This window comes from Triplophysa dalaica, chromosome 1 (genome assembly GCF_015846415.1).
Source record: "Triplophysa dalaica isolate WHDGS20190420 chromosome 1, ASM1584641v1, whole genome shotgun sequence".
Classification (NCBI taxonomy): domain Eukaryota; kingdom Metazoa; phylum Chordata; class Actinopteri; order Cypriniformes; family Nemacheilidae; genus Triplophysa; species Triplophysa dalaica.
In genome coordinates this window covers 17,363,089-17,382,256 of record NC_079542.1, presented here as the reverse complement: position 1 = coordinate 17,382,256, position 19,168 = coordinate 17,363,089, and the positions used below count along the sequence as shown (strand labels likewise).

Below are 19,168 nucleotides of genomic sequence, written 5' to 3'. Positions count from 1 at the left end.
CAATGTTGTTTTTTTTGTTTTTTTTGGGCGTGGGTTAATATGTGTGTAATTTGCTTTATTCTAATTTGATTCATGTATAGACAGTGGCTGTCTATGGTGTGTCCTCACTTAGCTCAATAATAAAACAACTCTGCTCCACTTGCTTGCGTAGGTCCAGAAACTCCAGGCCATCCTGAAGCCGATGATGCTGCGTCGTCTTAAGGAAGACGTTGAAAAAAAGTTGGCCCCGAAAGAAGAGACCATCATCGAAGTGGAGCTCACCAACATCCAGAAGAAATACTACCGCGCCATTCTGGAGAAAAACTTCTCATTCCTGGCTAAAGGCGTTGGCCAAGCCAACGTTCCCAACCTGCTCAACACCATGATGGAACTACGAAAATGCTGCAACCATCCCTACCTCATCAAAGGTTCAGACACAAACCCCTGCTGAAACTCAAACATACACATCTAGATCAGAAAAGTTCCTAAACTCTCTCTTGCATCTAGGGGCTGAAGAAAAGATCTTGGAAGACTTCAAGGAGGTGTACAGCCCAACAGCTGTAGAATTCCACCTGCAGGCTATGATTCAGTCCGCAGGTAAACTGGTTCTCATCGACAAGCTGCTGCCTAAGATGAAGGCAGGTGGACACAAAGTTCTCATCTTCTCCCAGATGGTGCGCTGCCTCGATATCCTGGAAGACTACCTCATCCAGAGAAGGTGGGAAACGCAAGACTGTACATAGTCCTATACAGGGAAAAAAACTTATCTCAGGGCTCGTAGGAGGTTTTTGAATTTAATTTAGATGGCTTTTGTTGAGTCTGTGCAGAGTTCAGAGGGTTTAACTGCATTTTGTCACATTGCCCTCTTTTGTATTTGCTTCAGATGCATTACAGCATTTAGATGGAGTTTTAACACGCACTCTAATCTGCTTTTTTTGGCCCGCGTTCAATGCCACGGTTTGCTTATCCTGGTTAATGTTCACATGTGAACATGTTTCTTATCTCTGTATAGAGTTCTTTACGTTCAATTTATTTGCAACCAACGTCATATGACAGCTCTGTCCATGTTCTTTTTTTATGTTAAGTGGATAGTCATTGGGATTATTTTGTTACATGTAAAGTGAAGTATCCTTCATTTCCAGTGTTTGTCCTTGACAATCTAGTAGCTAGTATTTACAATGTAGCATTCATTGAGTGGTGCATGTGTGAGGATCATCCAGCTAGGGCACAGCAAGAAACAGACACTCCAGGGATCTCACATCAGGCACATCGTCCCAGAGACACAGGTTTGCCCAAAGTGGGTCAGAAAAGAAGAAAGCACCAGCCAGAGACAGTCGATGGTAACTGTGAATAAGACAGATAGGAAGAGATGAATAGTTAGAATGCAGGAAAGAGCGGGATGAATAAGGGAGGGAAAGGAGAAAGACGGTCATGTTCCAAATGGTGCACCTTCCTTAATAATTAAATGGCAAATGGGAAACCCTAACAGTCTTGTGGACTTCAACAAAGGAATACAATGAGACGTTTTGGACTGGGCCAAAGAGTTTCAGACAAATAATACCAATATAGTTTTTCTGTGTTAGGCTGTCATGTATGCTAGCTTTGTTTGAGGCATATTACATATTTATGAATAAAAACATTATTCTGACTCGCATCAAAGCTAGGCTGTATTCCTCCTTTTTTCACTGGTGCTAAATAAAATCCATTGATTTGTAGTTCTGATGTCAAACTGACCTTTTCCAGATACCTCTATGAGCGGATAGACGGTCGGGTACGTGGGAACCTTCGTCAAGCAGCAATAGACCGCTTCAGTAAACCTGACTCGGATCGATTCGTCTTCCTGCTGTGCACACGAGCAGGTGGGCTCGGAATTAACCTCACAGCTGCCGACACCTGTATCATCTTTGACTCGGACTGGAACCCACAGAACGACCTGCAGGTACACAAACGCACCTGATAACAGTTTTTCCTTATTTGTAGATGTTTCTTATGTTTTTCTATTGTTTTGTTTGTTTTGCAGGCTCAGGCTCGGTGCCACCGGATTGGTCAAGATAAAGCGGTGAAGGTATATCGACTGATCACTCGTAACTCCTACGAGCGAGAGATGTTCGATAGAGCCAGCCTTAAGCTGGGATTGGATAAAGCCGTGCTCCAGAGCATGAGTGGGCGGGACAACAGTCTAGGAGGAGGAGGTGGAGGGGTAAGTCACCAGACGAATCATGTTTTCTTCAGCCTCGTTACGTTGTGTGTATTTTTGTATCATCCATATTATTGTAATTCTATAGCAGATGCAACAGCAGCTCTCCAAAAAGGAGATCGAGGACCTTTTGCGACGCGGAGCCTACGGTGCCATCATGGATGAAGAAGATGAAGGGGCGAAATTTTGTGAAGAAGACATTGACCAAATCCTGCAGCGCAGAACCAAGACCATCACCATTGAATCTGAGGGACGGGGCTCCACCTTTGCCAAGGTGTCTTTTTCTTCCGTTGTTTCCACCTCCATGTGTATTCGTGCTGGTGTAAAAAGCAACCTTTAAATGATAGTTATCCAAAAAGGAAAAATCTGTCATTTGCTCACACTCTTGTCATTTCAAACCTATACGACTTTCTTTCTTCTGCAGAACACAAAAAAGGTATTTTGAAGATTGATGGCACCCATTCACTTGCATTGGTTTTGTGTCCATGCTACAGAAGTGAATGGGTGCCACTGCTGTGTGGTTACCAGCCTTCTTAAAAATAGCTTCTTTTGTGTTCTGCGGAAGGAAGAAAGTCATTGAAATGACAAGAGAGTGAGTAAATGGTGACATCATTTTCACTTTTGGGTGAACTATCAGTTTAAGTACCTTGTTTTAGCAAATATGCAATGCTATTTACTAACATTTTCTTAACACATTATTTGTTTTTACTTGTTGAATATTATGACACTGTATAGCAGTTGATTCACACATTTACTTTTGTTTGCGTGTTTGCAGGCCAGTTTTGTAGCTTCAGGGAACAGAACGGACATCTCTCTGGATGACCCCAACTTCTGGGACAAGTGGGCTAAGAAAGCAGAGATTGACATGGAAACAGTTAATGGAAGAGTAAGTAGCACTCAAACTTGGCTGTATGAAATCAAGGTTTTTTTCTCATTTCTGCATCACCTTTTCACAAACTCAGTGGGGTGGTTTCCCGAACAGGGATTAGTTTAAGACAGGACTAGGCCTTTACTAGGCCTTAGTTAAATTAGGACATTTAAGCAGTTTTTACAATCATGCCTTACAAAAAAGCTTTACTGGTGTGCATTTTGAAAGGAAACAAGAGCACTTATGTATTTTAAAACATGTCACTGTAAGCTATTTTCAGTTTTGACAGCTCTAACATTTATTTTAGTCTAGGACCAGTCTTAAGCCCTGTCCAAGAAACCGCCCCTGTGTACCAAATTTGATTTTTCATTTGTTTTTGTTTTTTAAAAGTCTATAATGAAAGTGAACAGGGTCTGGTGCTGTCAAGCTTCAAATAGAAAAATTAACACAAGAAATAATAAGTGGTCCGTATGACTTGTGTGCTATATTTTTTTCTGTTACTGATATCTGTGTTTGCAATAGACTGAAAAGTCTTATGACTTCGGAATCACACGAGTCATAAATAATTTCTCATTTAGTAGTTAACGATTCCTGATTCCTTCTAAAAATATAACAGCAAAGAACATTTTCAGATAACTAAGCCAAGTGTTCCAGTGCCAGAATTACTTGCAAATTAGTTTCTGCCTAGACATCTGTGAGGATAAAATTAAGAGATTCAAACTGGTTGATATGAAAAGCAGCTTTGAGTATTAATAGCTGATGGAAACCCCCCAGAAATTTGATTCTAAGCATAGACGAGCTGTAAAAGATACAGCAGGATGCTTGTTAAGACAACTGGAATTCAGTACAATGCACTTTCTTGGATAACTTGATTGGTGTTCTTTTATTCATTTTACGAACAGTTTTCTAAGTTAGCTTTGAGTGCTTTTCTCACATCCAGCAGAACACAGTTACTGTTATTTAAGTGCATAGCGCTGCTCTTAGTAAAAGTGTGTCGGCGACTCCATTTTTACGGTTGTCTCTTGTTGCCGTTTGACTACAGAACAGTCTGGTGATCGACACCCCTCGAGTCAGGAAACAGACCCGGCCGTTCAGCGCCACTAAGGACGAGCTGGCTGAGCTGTCTGAAGGAGACAGCAGTGGAGATGACAAGCCCAAGGCCCGCCGGCCGCATGACCGCCTCAACAGCTATGGCCGCACAGAGTGCTTCAGGGTGGAGAAAAATCTGCTGGTGTACGGGTGAGTGGCCGTTGGCAGTTGACTGATATGAATTTGTCATTGTCAAATGGAGTGTTAGACACAAGAGGTGAAATTGATATCACACCTTTTAACAACTGAAGTACTAAAGTACAAAAGGTTCTTACGTCAATCGAGATTCCTTATGAATAAAGGTCATGTAATGTCAAGACGTTGTTTCTTACACCCCTCCCTCTTGGCGTCGTAGTTGGGGTCGCTGGAAGGACATCTTGGCGCACGGCCGCTTTAAACGTCCGCTGAGCGATCGTGACGTGGAGTGCATATGCAGAGCGCTCTTAGCATACTGCCTCGTTCATTACCGCGGGGATGACAAAATCAAGAGCTTCATGTGGGATCTGATCGCTCCCACGGAGGACGGCAGGACCAAGGAACTTCAAAACCATCTGGGTATGAGAACCGTAGCGTTGTTATAAATTCAATTACCTTTCCATTCACATCCTGCCAGGAGGATAATTAGCGTCTATTTATAAAGCCTGTGACATCATTAAGAGCTTGGAATGTGACTCCCGCAGGTCTGTCGACTCCAGTACCGCGAGGCAGAAAAGGAAAGAAGATGAAGACTCAGTCCAGCTCGTTTGATATTCAGAAGGCAGAGTGGATCCGAAAACACAACCCAGAGCACATGCTGTCTGACGACGGGTACAAGAAACATCTGAAACACCACTGCAACAAGTGAGTATTGCATTTTTTATTATGAAGTGCTGTCTCAAACGTGTGTTTGCTGGAGTATATGCTTCTGTGGGTTATGATTTGATAATGTATTGTACAATACGGTTGGTGTTAGGTAGGCTTGGTGAGCACAGTTTTTCCCAGGGTTGACATTTCCTGATAAAACAGGAAGTGGGTAAGACAGGCTTTTGTTTCATCACAGCGATGAAATGTGATTGGCTATTTGCTGATGACAGTTGGTTGTATGCATTCTGTGTAGTCTATGTATGGCTGTGTCAATCTATAATGTGTCACACTATTTTATTTGAAAAACTGGAAAAGATAAGTGTAGCGGTGATGATGTAGCTGTAATGATGTAGCGATGATGATGTAGGGATGTAGTAATGTATAATGTTAGATGAGTCATGTTTATATTGTGCTTATTTTGCCAGACGAGTATAAATGTAAAAAAAATCTTTTAATTCAGAGTCAGAGAGAAGCTACAAAAGACAACACAAGACATACACTTCACTGTAAATAATTTCAATAATCTCAAATGGGCAAACAAAGTTTGGTTCATGCATTTGTAATCATTCAGTTAGTTCATGATTTGACGCTTTTTGAACCGCTGCAATTTATGTTCAAACACTTTCTGGGTAAGATAGTGGATTCTTTTTAGTGATATGACATCTTCTGTTTATCTGGAGCCTCGTCACCGTTGTAATCAGATATTCAAAAGCTATGGCCAGTTCTGTAACAATAGTAACACCCACTATAATCAGCTGCCACATGGCTACGTGTGAACGCCCCGGTAGATGGATATCTGCTGCGGAGGAGGAAGTGCACACTAAACAGTTGTTGGGGAAAGTCTAGGTGTGTGATCTTTTTCGGGTAAAGCCCCCTTTTCACTGCTCACTCCACAGTCCACACACACACACCCACGGTGGTTTAGGGGTTTTACTACAGGCAGTGGGAGACAAGGTTATGCAGGTCACACTCCTCAGGTGTCAAACTTAAAACTGGCTGTTGTGATTGTATAGTGACGCTCTATCATTCTTTCATCAAGCCTTCTTTTTTTTGCTTGCGAAATCAGTCTGGAGAAAACGATAGATGTACATAATCTCAGCCTGTAAATCAGGTTTTGTGTGTCTGTTTTGATAATTGGACTTCTCTTGGGCAGGATATGTATGTGCTTATGTGTGAGAGGTAATCACTGTAAAGTTGGCTTTGGGCTTTTTGGCATCGGAGAAAGTTCCCCATTGTTTTGTAAGCTCTCCTGTTTAACACACACTCAGGGTGACCAGGGACACCGCTGTCAGTTTTGCCTCCGTCTGCATATTCACTTGGGATTGAAATGCCACTAATGTTAGGGTGTGAGTACTGTATGTCTGAGGTGTAGTAAAATAGAGTGTGGTTTTCATATTGTTTCAGCATGCGATTGCGACAACCACATCATATAGCTCTGTTCCATGTCACAAACATAAATGCCACGTATATTAACAGGTTACAGAATTCCAAAATTGCGAATAAGCAGTGCAGAAGTAAAACTGCAAGTAAGCAGATGGAATTCAGTAATGCTGTGTGTGAGACCCTGCACTAATGCTCAGTTGCCCCATGAGGGGATGTGCGGAGGAGTTCGCATAAGAGACTTGGCTCTGTATGTTGTACTTGTGCACTTTGCTCACATCTTGTCTTTCTCTCTGCCGCAGGGTGCTGTTGAGGGTCAGAATGCTGTACTATCTCAAACAGGAGATGATCGGAGTGCAGTGCCAAAAAGTGCTGGATGGAGCAGATGCCAGGTAAGCATTAGCCTGAACCTTCTCACCTTATTACAGAGTAATTCTGTCATGGGAAGAAAAAAATAGAAAACACCTGACAAGGGTGATCTGCTTGTGTCAGTGTTGTGGGAGAAAATGAAACGACAGTCATTTCACTGTCAACATTAGACTGCCTTTAAAAGGGGGAAAGGAACTGATTTACAAATAAAATAACCTAGAAATCTGACAAATGTTTTAGAAGTTCAAAAATCACTCTTACGTACCTTCGCTGGATCGGTTCCACATTTGTGGAATGATCTCACCGCTGCTACAAAATCATCAGATTCTGTGGCCATCTTTAAGAATCGCTGACAACACATCTCTTCCGTCAGCACCTGACTGATCAGTTCTGACTTGTTTCTCTTTTCTACTCTTTCAAAAAAATGAAAAATCTTAGCTCTGTATACTGTGGTAGGCTTTGTGTGAGATGTTTTTTGCACTTTTTGTTGTCTTTATTTTTTTCCAATTGCTTTCATTGTTTACCTCATTTGTATGTTGCTTTGGATAAAAGCGTCTGCTAAATGACTAAATGTAAATATAAATACAAACAGAGCTCAGATTTTTTTAATTGATATTATTGAAGATTTCAGTATGAAGTTGAATTTAAACATTTCTCATCATGTTTACCCAAACCCAGATTAATTTACCTATATCATTTACAGTGTAGTAAATAATATTCATACTCTATTTTATCAGCTGAGAACCTAAAAAAATGTCTGAGCTACAAGAGAGCAACCTCTCAGCGATACACTTTTCCACTGTTATCATATAAAAGAGCCTAAAGATTTGTGAATTTGTTATAATTTGTGCTAAAGATTAGAGATCAAGGGCATGTTAAAAGTAAAATAAGATGAGAATATTTTGGAAAAATCAACATTTAATACAAATTATTTCATGTTTAACGTGGGTCAAATCCTCTTTCATACATTTGTGATTTTATAAAAAATGTATTCACTTCTGTATCCGTCTAGATTTTAGGATTAGGTTTTGAACAGGCTGTACTGGTGCGAGTCAGTTTAAGCCAGTTCGCACAGTAAGAGAAACAGCCAAGCGCCATCTGCTGTTCGGCGAAGGAAATTGAAGGAATGCTCTGTGATAATAATCAACATCAGAATTTACAGAAATAGTTTAACTAAAAAAAACATTGACTACTTTTTATACTAGAACACAAATGAGATGTTTTAGAATTGACTTTGAAAGATTGGGAAGGGGCTGTCGAACTCAAAAATCAAAGTAATCTGTACAGTTTGTTTGCTTCACACTGACACATACAGCATGACTTGTTCTAATTCTCACAAATCTTTTTCTAACTCTCCCTAAGATATCATATGAATATCTTATGGCTTCAGATAGCTTGAAATATAGCTCATGGGTCTCACACTACGGAAGTGAAATATATCAGAAAGCTCCTGTTAGGAGGAACTGATATCACAGATTCTTTTCTTTGCTGTCTCTCAGGGAGGTGGAATTCTGGGTGCCTGAGGTGGATCATTCAGAGATGCCTGCTCTGTGGTGGGACTCTCTCTCAGATAAATGTCTGCTGTTTGGAGTTTATAAGCATGGTAAGTCCGATCCGCTCTAATGAACTTCTGGCTTCACATCCAGATAGACACGCTTACATCTAATGTCTCTCTGAATGTGCTTTAGGTTATGAGAAGTACAATACTATTCGCGCGGATCCAGCACTGTGTTTCTTAGAAAGGGTCGGGCGGCCAGATGAGAAGGCCATCGCTGCTGAACAGAGAGGAAATGACTTCATGGATGGGTAAGAAACGCATCCTTCATTCTTACAGGTAGAAGTTTTTTATCTTGTTTTTTTCAGTCTGCAGTTTAACACTGTTTGTGTTATCTGTGTGTGCAGGGATGTGGACGACCCAGAGTACAAGCCCGCCCCAGCCTTGCTAAAGGATGATATGGAGGTACGCCAATGGTAGAGAGAACGCTGGGCCTGATAAGACTATTACACACACACTCGCTTGTTAAAAAATATGAAATAGTTTGACAACATATTGGCAAAGCACACGCTGAGTTTATAAATGAGGGTTTGGCAAGATCTAGAATTAATACTCACCAAAGTACAATATCATTTTTATGCGTAGTTTAAACTGTATTTTAAGAACAGTCTGAGCTGTGCTGATGTCAGTGTAATGAGCGGTAACAACGAAAGATGTTTTTTTGTGTGGAAGGAGAATATTTCCATAATAACAATAGGTCATGTTTTTAGCAAAACTGTGATCGAATTGTAAGACCAAGACCACAGTGACAGAACTACTATACAAATGTAATTGTTGTTACATATATTTTTTCGGTATACATGATGCAAAGTGATGTTTAATGACACGAGAAAAAAAGAAATATTATTGATTTAAAATGTTCCTGTCAATCATTTTGGACGAGTTTTAGTTGGTCATTCCTAAGAAATGTGTTATAGTGTGTGTTATAAGATTTAACATGTTGGACCGCTTACTGTTCTTAGGATGACGCTTCTTCTCCTGGAGACTTGGTCATCACTGATGCAGGTGGAGGTACATAGTATTTCAACACTTCTCAGTCCATTTTCAAAATACTCAAGCGAATTGTCAGGTATTAACAGTGTGTTTGTGTTTTGTGCAGAAGGAGGTTCTGTATTAGATGGAGGAGGTGGGAATTCGGGTGCCGGCATGGGGATCTACTGGCCCTCGCCTTCCGCACTGACCGCCCGACTCCGCCGCCTGATCACTGCATCTCAGCGCTTCACCAAGAGCAGACAGATACTTCAGATCCACCAGACACAGCAGCCGACCATGACCCCTGCTATCTACACCATGCCCCCGATGATCAGCGACACACTCAATCCCAAAATGGCGGCTAAAATTGAAAGACAACAGCGGTAAGAGATTTTAGCTGGAATTAAACCTGAACTCATGATAGGCATGCAGAAGTAAACCATGTCAGAATAAGAAAGTTTTTTCCTGGTTACTATGTTAAAAGGATAGTTCATCCGAAAATGAAAATTCTGTCATCATTTACTCAACCTCAAGTTGTTTCAAATCTGTACAATTTCTTTGTTCTGATGAACGCAAAAGAAGATATTTTTGAAGAATGTGGGAAACTAAACCGTTATGGGGCACCAATGACTACCATAGTAGATTTTTTCCTGCTGTAGTAGTCGGTGGTGCCCCAGAACTGTTTAGTTTAGTTCGGCCGGACAAAGAAATTTATACAGATTTGAATCATCACTGAGTCAACTTGAGGTTGAGTAAATGATGACAGAATTTTCATTTTTGGGTGAACTGTACTTTTTTGTGACTCTCAATCAGCGGTCATGTGACCAGCCATGTTAAAAAAACAAAACGATTAACATTTGTGCATTTTTGTTTAATGGCAGTTTACTTATTTTATACATTGCTTATTCTGACATGTGTGTAACAGTTGGACACGGAGGGAGGAGGCAGATTTCTACCGTGTGGTTTCGACGTTTGGAGTAGTGTTCGATCCAGATTTGGGCTGTTTCGACTGGACCAAGTTCAGAGCCATGGCTCGACTCCACAAGAAAACCGATGAGAGTCTACACAAGTACCTGTGTGCCTTTATCGCCATGTGCAGGAGGGTCTGCCGCCTCCCGGCTAGAGAAGGAGGTGAGTGCCACACACATTTATTACTTCTAATCCTAATAGTGGAGGATATAACCCTCTGATATCTTTTCCTTCAGAAACAGTGGACTCCTCTCTTGCTATTCAGCCAATCACAGAAGAGCGCGCATCCCGAACGTTATACCGCGTGGAGCTGTTACGGAAGATAAGAGAACAGGTGTTGCGTCACCCTCAGCTCTATGAGCATTTAGCCCTGTGTCAGCCGGGTCCAGATCTTCCAGTGTGGTGGGAACCAGGATCCCACGATCGGGATCTTCTCCTTGGAGCGGCCAAGCATGGGGTCAGCCGAACAGACTACCACATCCTCCGTGACCCGGAGCTGTGCTTCGCCACCGCCCAGAGGAACTACAGCCAGAAGAAGGGTAATGTGGCTCCGTCCCAAACCCAGAATCAGGCTCTTTCACTGGGGCAGACTCATGTCCCAAGCCCTCTCCAACACATTCAGCCTAAAGGGGAGACTTCTGCATCCCCTCTCACTTTCCCAAGAGAGGATTCAAGCGAGCTGAAGGAGGAGCCGCTGTCGGTGGGAGAGCAGGAAAGAGGCGACAGAGAGATGCCTCCGGTCAGACCTCCCACACCCTCAGGAGTGGAGATGAAAGAGGAAGTGCACAAAGAAGGAGAGGGCGAGAGTCGAATGGTGGCAGCCAGAACTAAACCTCTCACGCCAAACTCAGCCACTCGAAAGCAGAAGAAGCTGAGCAAACGCAGTCGCAGGGAAGCCAGGAGGGGGTCGAGATCAGACTCTGATTCCGATGGCTCCTCCAGTTCTTCGTCGAGCTCCTCGTCAAGATCATCTTCCTCATCATCGTCTTCATCACGGTCGGGATCCAGTTCCTCATCCTCGTCTTCCTCCTGTTCCTCAGGGTCGTCATCTTCATCGTCCTCATCATCGTCGTCCTCAGAGGACAGTGATAGTGAAGAGGTAGCAAAGAACGGTGAGTTGTTGTCGATGACAGTCACTGTGACACATCTAGGCTCGGTTTGATAGAGAAGGCTTAGTCTAAACCAGGACTATGCCTTAGTTAATACTGGCTAAGTTGCTTTTATTAAAATGCCTTAGAAGAATGCATTACTGGTGTGCATCTTGAGACAAAACAATGGCACTGATATATATTAAGATATGTCAGGACAAGCTATTATCAGTTAAAATAGCTCAAAATTAGTCCGGGACTAGTCTTACGCCTGGTCTGTGAAACCGTGGTTTAGTGTCTTAAGTTTAGCTTAACATGTGATGAGGTTTAGAATTCTGTGTCACTGTACTGTCTCATGTGGCAGAGAGATGTCTAAAATAAGTACACACTAGCTTTTGGAGATTTTGGATTGCTCAGCAGCCTCTTGCTGTATGAGAAGGTGGTGTTCATCTATTTTGAACGGGAGGTTTTGTTTATCAATGACGGTGCAAAGCTGGCACGGTAGATATGTGTCCCTTGTGTATGCAACTGTATTCAGGTGTTTAGTCAGCATACTAACTAATGCATTAATGGCCAGTTCTGAGGGCATGTGGTTTAAAAGCATTCAGCAGATCTTTTGAAGAGTGCAGCCTAGAGACTATTAAAAGGGAGAGAACTGCTTACAGTCATTCATTACGTACAGTGCCGTGTAAATGCCTGAAACCACATTGCACATATAGGATTTATAAACCTGAAGGATTCAAGGTTTTTTCAAATAAATAAATGAAGGAATATGTTCAAGATTCTGCACTTCCTGACGGATCAAATACAATTTTTGACAAAGCCGTAAAGCAAAAATGAAATTTCTGTCATAATTTATTCACCCTCATGTCGTTCAAAACTTTATTTGACTTTGTTCTGTGAAACACAAAATAAGATATTTTGAGAAATGACTGTGTGGAACTTTAAGTTTTTTTACAAACCGAGGTCAGATCTCTTCTCTCCAAATTGAACGACAAAAGATGCTGTTTGGCTCATTGTCAGATCTTGTGGGCCTAATATGGATCATCAGGTTTTGCACAATCAGTTTTGCCAGCTCTAGTTGAAGTACATGCCATCTTTAGTGCCTGCAGCCATAAAAGCAAAAGGAGATATACCAAATACAAAGAAATACAGTTGTTATTCACTGTTATGCTGATTATCCAGATTCGTCAGGGAATTCTTGACTTAAAAGTAATACATAAAGCAAAGTAAAGTAATATCCTTTTAACTCTATTGTTATTCTGACCCCTTGACATCACAATTCTTACTGGTGTTGTTCATAAACAATTCTGTGTACTTGCTGCAAAAATGAGAAGAATAGTATGCTAGCATGCACTTCCTGAAATGATTTGTTGACATTGTTTAAGTTTGCCTGTACTATATTGATCAGTCTATGTGTGTTCTGGTAGCGTCAGCAGTGTCTGGTGTTAAAGGCTTTGATGAAGACAGTGTGGCCTCAGTCAACGCTACACAAGATGACATGCAAGACAGTCAGATGACCAACGGTATCACCAACCCCCCCCACCCTTTCCAAGGTGGATATATGCTCGCTGCTTCCTACTGGCCAAAGGTAACACTGACACTGTAACATTTTATGTGTTACATACTGCGAGGTCCAAAAGATATATCACCCAAAACAAATGTTGAATAAAAATTATAAAAAGTATCTAAAAATAGATTTGCTCACTGGTAAAATTAAATCAATTTTGTTTCATTTCCTTGCAACCATAAAAGCACACAAGCCAAAAAAGGAAAAAGACAAAATCACTAAGAAATGCCTTTTTTCTGTTTATTTCATTCAAGTTGAACCGATCATGTAATTAATAATGCTAAACAACGGCATCAACTAAATCAAGTTTTCCATTTGAATGGTTTCAAAGTTTTCAAACCTCACAGTATGTAAACATCAGGCTGCTTTGAAACAATACAATCCCTAATGTTTCAACACATTGTTATTATAATGCAAGAACCATCCAGTTCTACATATTTCTTGACAACATTTGTCGTCACATTGCAGGATCGCGTCATGATAAATCGATTGGACTGCATATGTCAGGCGGTATTGAAGGGCAAGTGGCCAACGGTTCGACGTGCGTATGAAGGCAATGCAGTGACTTCTTTCTACACCACTAAACTCCTGGACAGCGCGGGGACTCTTGTGGATGATCCGTCAGCCTCCCCTCAGGGTTCAAAGGTGAAGAAGCATGTTGCAGACAGAGAAAAGGAGTTCTCAGTCAAAATCAAGAACGTATGTTATTTTATGTTCTCCCCACAAATGCTGATCTGCAATGTGATTGCAGAGCTCGGCATGTTTTCATTTTATTTTTTCATCCCCCTCCCCTTCTTTCTCTGTTTGAGTTTTTTCTTTCTTGCATTTGATTTTGCATTGAATGTTTTCGGCTACAGTGTCAGAGACCTAATGTAAAAACAAAAAATAATAAAAAACGAAGGTTAATGGTGTAGACCTTCACGAAAGACTCGCGCCATTAGAGGTTGTGGCTTACTTTTTTTTAAAAATAATATTCTATTAACCTTTGGTCTTAAAGCAGGAAGGCAGCCTTAAACTGACTTTCCAGAAGCAGGGCTTGCCTCTGAAGCGCCCCCTGGAGCCTGAGGAGGGACCTCTCGCACAGCAGCAGTACCTGGCCCGGCTACAAGAACTACAGAACGCATCGGAGACCAGCCTGGCAGACTACACCAAAACACAGAACAACTATCCACAGGGTAACTACAACCACACACACTCACACAAATGCCTCACACAACAACACCACACGATGAGTGAAACAAGAACTCCATGTGGAGTTTGTTGACTTGGGTAACACTCAAGTGTTTGTTCTTTGTGATTTCGCAGGGCTGTCGGGGCAGATGCATCTGAATGGAATGATGGATGGACAGCCTGTTGTAAAAAAGAAAAGAGGAAGGCGGAAGAACGTGGAGGGCATGGACCTGTTGTTCATGAACAAAAACAGAGCTCCCATGATGCCAGAGCAGGTATGACAGTTGTGCACTTCCTTACAAAAATTGATGTCGATGCAGTAAGTTATTGTAGTGTAACCAATGCACCGCTACATGTCACACGCAGGTTCCTGCCGGCTGGAGTGGGGGTGTCCCTAGTGCATCCGCTCCCCCTAGTTCGAGCACACCTCAGGGACCTGGTCCTCTAGACACAGAGAGCCGTGTTCCCGTTATCAGCCTCAAAGACGGAACTCGATTGGCTGGAGAAGACGCTCCTAAACGGAAAGATCTCGACCAGTGGCTGAAGGAGCACCCAGGCTTTGTGGCAGATGTGGGAGCCTTTATCCCTGTAAATACAAAACACTTTCCTTATTGGTTTAGTTAATGGTTTGGCTCAAGTCAACAAATCATCATTTTTTGCAGAGTGCTAATAAGCTGCAGTTTCAAGATGGTCGACCAAAACAAAAGAGACATCGCTGCAGAAACCCTAACAAAATTGACATCAACAGCCTGACAGGAGAAGAACGAGTCCAGATCATCAATAGGCGAAACGCTCGCAAGGTCAGAGTTTGTTTAGTGTGCATCCAAAATTGTGTACTCTGCTTTTTTTATGCACGACTGGTATTTAATATGTGTATTGCTTCTTTTTTTGTTGCAGATTGGTGGTGCATTTGCTCCTCCTCTGAAAGATTTATGTCGGTTCCTGCAAGAGAATTCGGAGTATGGTGTCCCACCTGAGTGGGCTGACGTTGTGAAACAGTCTGTGAGTGAAAAACATTTTACACTTTAAATAAAAAAAATCATCAATTGGTGTTAGTCCTATAACAGACGCGGTTGTGTTCACAGGGTTACCTTCCCGAAAGTATGTTTGACCGCATCCTGACAGGCCCCATCGTTCCTGAAGAGGTGAGCCGACGAGGTCGACGTCCCAAAAATGCTCTTGCTAAAGCGGCCGTAGCGGCTAACGCAAGTGCCAATGCAGCCCTGGGCCTCAACCCTCTCCTGAGCAACGGACTCCTCGCCGGGTTGGATCTGCCCAGTCTTCAAGCTCTTCAGCACAACCTTCACAATCTCCAGTCTCTCCAGCTCACCACCGGCCTCATGGGACTGCCCAATGACCCCGCCAACATGGCAGCAATGTTTCCAATGATGCTGTCTGGAATGCCTGGCCTTCTAGGGATGAGCGGTCTCCTTGGAAAAGCTTCACAGGAAGCGGCGGGTGTTCCCTCAACAGGAGACGAAGAGGGGAAAAAGAAGAGCAGTAGAGACTCGGCCACACCAAAAGGTTCGACTTCAAGTCCGGACGGCAAAGCGGAAAGGACAGAGGGTCAAAGTTCCAAAGCCAGCACGTCTACGGCAAGCAACTCGAATCAAACAAGTGCTTCTGCTTCAGGCCAATCGCTGGGCCTCAACCCCCTACTCTTCTCTAGTGTGCTCTACCCAGGGATGCTTCTTACTCCAGGCCTTAACCTGCCTGTGGCCAGTCAGCCGCAAGCCGCAAACACTCAGCCAACCCCACCACCACAACCCGCTGCCTCTGAAGCCACGCCCCAACAGCCTGGCCTATCAGAGGAGAAAGACAGCGATGAGGGGGAGGATCCTGACGAAAAGGAGAACTGTGGTCCAGAAGGTTCAGCGAAGGCAGCGTCGTCGTCTTCAGAATCGAACAGCTCCTCCTCATCTTCAGGCGATTCTGATTCCAGCGATGAAGACTGAGTCTTTATACATGTATAAATAAATATTATATATTTATATACATCTCTTAGAAATGTATACATATAAACACACATAGGAATTATCCTGCATTTACTACATCATGTCTTTTTTGTTCCATGTAAATATCATAACTAAAGTGTTGTGTAATGAAGAGGGAAAAAATGGAGATCCTAGAAAAACTGAAATGAGATTTCAGCGTTCATTTAGGTACAACGTTGTTCGAAGAGACATTTTGCATGTCGAAAAACTAAGTAGATCTACGGACTTTGTGAACTTGTATTACACGATGATGTACAATTGCGACAGACAAGAAGCAAAAACAAAAAGGCATTATTGTTCTAGCTATGTCGTGGTTTAATTTTATTCAAGAGATGAGGACGTTGTTGCTCATGCAGAGCTGTATAATTAATATATTTTATTTGGGAGAAAGAACACGACTGTTTTGGGATTTATTTGTAAATACTTTAAGCAGGATCCTGAACACATAGACTTCACAGAGCATACCTTCAGATCCACAGCAATAACACACAGGCAGCTTATGAATGTCACTGAAAGCTGTAGAGACCCTGCATTCAACATCACAACAACCCACATTTATTTACTTACTTTACTTTCTTTCTTTTTTCCTCTTAAATCTCAATCTCAGCTATTTTACCCAAAGATTTGAGTTTTATCAGAAACCCATGAATCCATCTTGCAAGCACACAGTCACATATACTGTACAGTCTTAAGATATTCAGTGAAAACATTATTTTGCTGTGTTTAGGGACAGAAACACATTGCTTGCAGTGCCTGAAACCTACATGTGTCTGTGTGTGTACATATATGTTTAGAACAAACATAATATTTATAAGTCAACATCCTTCACACTGTGTGTGTGTTTGTACATTCAGAACAAACATTCTTTTATAGTTCAGACAGCACTGTGTGTATGTGTGATGTTCTCTCTGAAAACCGTTGCCTCAATTTGTTTGAAAATCTATGTGTCCAAGGTCCTGTCACCCTAATATTTAACCTTCTTTATAATTTCACAAACAACAGTGCAAATTCCCTTTTTTTCCCTTCATTTCCAGAGACTGCTCCAGTATTGTCATGTTATTATTCCTCACAGCGACCTGTCGGGGTCTCATCACACTAACACCGCACAAGTGTATTGAACAGAATTCAAGTATTTCCAGTAGTATTTCAAGTCAAATGGTTTCTTTATCAGATCCTCTAGTGTAATAAAGGTCAAAATCCCAGGTTTCTCTAGTTTGCAGATCCACATAGCCGCCTTGCTGCTGTTAGATGTAAATGATCTAGAAGTGTCCTTACGCCATACTTCCGTGTCTAATCCTCACTGCTCTGTGATTAAATCCAGCACCTCGGTCAACGCAATGAACCTCATTGGCATTTTGAATCAGGATGTGTATGACATTTGTGTTTCCGTCACGTGTGCTGATGCGCGCTTGTTCTAGACTGTTAGGATCATCGTTTAGGATAGGAGATTTTAATGCGTTTAGTCTCTTGCCTCACGTTTGTTCACATTCAGGTTGGCTACTGAAATTTTCCATTTGTAATGCAACTTTCTTCTGGATGCACTGCACAATGCAACTCTTTGCCTGTCTCACTAGTGAACACCGTTATATGGGTATTTCTGAGCATGTATCATTTGGTTTCATAGACGCCCTCAATTCTTCTCACACAATGTGTTTTTAGTCGTCTTCTCTTCACTGTGGCATCAGTACATTCTGTGTCTGTAGTTCGTGCTGAGCCGCGCACTTTGAAACTGTGTTCAGGTATTGCTGCTTTCCACTTCTTCCCAAAACCGTTCCTCTTATGTTGACATCAGCATGGATAGCATCTCATTTAATGGAATTATGTTTAAAGATGAATCGCAGGACTGACAGAGAATTTTTAATATTTTTGTCATGTGTTCATTATTTCTATACTATGGTTGTATTTAATGTTTCATTTATGAGGATTGAAACGCTGGACTACTTACCAGAATCAGGGCGAGATTTGCCATCATGGCACAATAACATCATCATACAACATAAAGCGAAATATAAACACACTACTGCAAATAAACATTTCTATTCCATTATGTGAAACATTGCTCTGACAGATAGACTCATTCGTTTTCGTGACTTGTTTCATTTCATACTTTCGATATTTTAAGATTAAAGCCCTTTTTGTGTTTTGGACGGTTGCAATACTTGCAAGTTGTGGCCTGTGTAGTCAATTAACGCTTCTTTTAGTGCAGGATATATGTCTTAAAAAGTTTGTAATTTATTGAATTCCTTTCTATGAAGTTCTATAGAAGAAATTGAGGTTTAATTATTTTTATTAAACATATTCTGACTCTACAGAAAAATCTTGTCTCATGTCAAATTTGTCAAATGTATTTGTTTTGAGCTGAAGCAGCAGTTATTAAAATGTAAAAAGGAATTGTCCCTTTGCTCTTTATTAATCCCTAATGAAAAACTGAGCTTGTATTTTTGGAAATTACATTGAAGGACGTAAAATTCAAGCAACAATGCATCAGAAACATATAAAAACAATGTGGAAATTATATTCAGTGCCTTTATAAAAAAGAAAATATTGTAAATAACAATTGTGACCTTTTCTCAAGATGTGTATGCATACATTATAAAACAAGATTTTCATGGTGGACAATTATAATATTGCATGTAGTAATAATGCATTTTATTTCATGGCGCCTTTCAGAACACCCAAGGTCACCTCACAAGCAATATACAGGTCACTACATAAAACAAAACACACAACGAACAAACAGCATATACATATAAACTCTCAATAAATCATATTAAAAGGTAAAAAAAGCCTGTTGAAAAAGATATGTCTTAAGACGCGTTTTAAAAGTCAACAAGCATTCGCTATTGCGAACATCAAGAGGAAGAGAGTTCCATAGGCGTAGAGTTCCATGTAGTGTACCATAATAGCCACAGGGGGGTGATCTTATCATGTTTTCCAGTTCAGTTGAGCCCCTTTGTGTTGGGTGCATCCCCCAAATACTTAGAATTTTATAATATAATAAAATATAATTTATACAACAATAAAACATGCATTTTTGTGATATTTAATTGCACAAAACTTATTAAAAATGTTTCTAAAATTCAAATAAAGTCACAAAAACTGTGCCGCCCTGGATTCATCTTGGG

General features: G+C 41.3%; 1 protein-coding gene across 8 annotated transcripts in view; it reads left to right on the top strand.

Moving 5' to 3' along the window:
- chd9 (chromodomain helicase DNA binding protein 9) overlaps window positions 1-18,434 on the top strand; it is a 74,902-nt gene extending 56,468 nt beyond the window's left edge. For 3 of the 8 annotated variants that reach the window (XM_056758531.1, XM_056758538.1, XM_056758582.1), the window contains 25 exons: window positions 152-407; window positions 487-697; window positions 1,723-1,918; window positions 2,000-2,179; window positions 2,265-2,450; window positions 2,952-3,062; window positions 4,087-4,283; window positions 4,489-4,688; window positions 4,814-4,973; window positions 6,659-6,748; window positions 8,225-8,328; window positions 8,414-8,531; window positions 8,628-8,685; window positions 9,243-9,291; window positions 9,380-9,635; window positions 10,178-10,383; window positions 10,458-11,333; window positions 12,740-12,900; window positions 13,348-13,578; window positions 13,877-14,054; window positions 14,185-14,324; window positions 14,416-14,637; window positions 14,712-14,849; window positions 14,947-15,051; window positions 15,135-18,434. In XM_056758531.1, coding sequence (XP_056614509.1) covers window positions 152-407; window positions 487-697; window positions 1,723-1,918; window positions 2,000-2,179; window positions 2,265-2,450; window positions 2,952-3,062; window positions 4,087-4,283; window positions 4,489-4,688; window positions 4,814-4,973; window positions 6,659-6,748; window positions 8,225-8,328; window positions 8,414-8,531; window positions 8,628-8,685; window positions 9,243-9,291; window positions 9,380-9,635; window positions 10,178-10,383; window positions 10,458-11,333; window positions 12,740-12,900; window positions 13,348-13,578; window positions 13,877-14,054; window positions 14,185-14,324; window positions 14,416-14,637; window positions 14,712-14,849; window positions 14,947-15,051; window positions 15,135-16,004 — 5,499 coding nt within the window. In that variant the 3' untranslated portion in view covers window positions 16,005-18,434. The remainder of the gene's footprint in view (window positions 1-151; window positions 408-486; window positions 698-1,722; window positions 1,919-1,999; window positions 2,180-2,264; window positions 2,451-2,951; window positions 3,063-4,086; window positions 4,284-4,488; window positions 4,689-4,813; window positions 4,974-6,658; window positions 6,749-8,224; window positions 8,329-8,413; window positions 8,532-8,627; window positions 8,686-9,242; window positions 9,292-9,379; window positions 9,636-10,177; window positions 10,384-10,457; window positions 11,334-12,739; window positions 12,901-13,347; window positions 13,579-13,876; window positions 14,055-14,184; window positions 14,325-14,415; window positions 14,638-14,711; window positions 14,850-14,946; window positions 15,052-15,134) is intronic. The other 5 variants (XM_056758549.1, XM_056758558.1, XM_056758574.1 and 2 more) reach the window with 5 other exon arrangements.
- The last annotated feature ends 734 nt before the right edge of the window (window positions 18,435-19,168 follow it).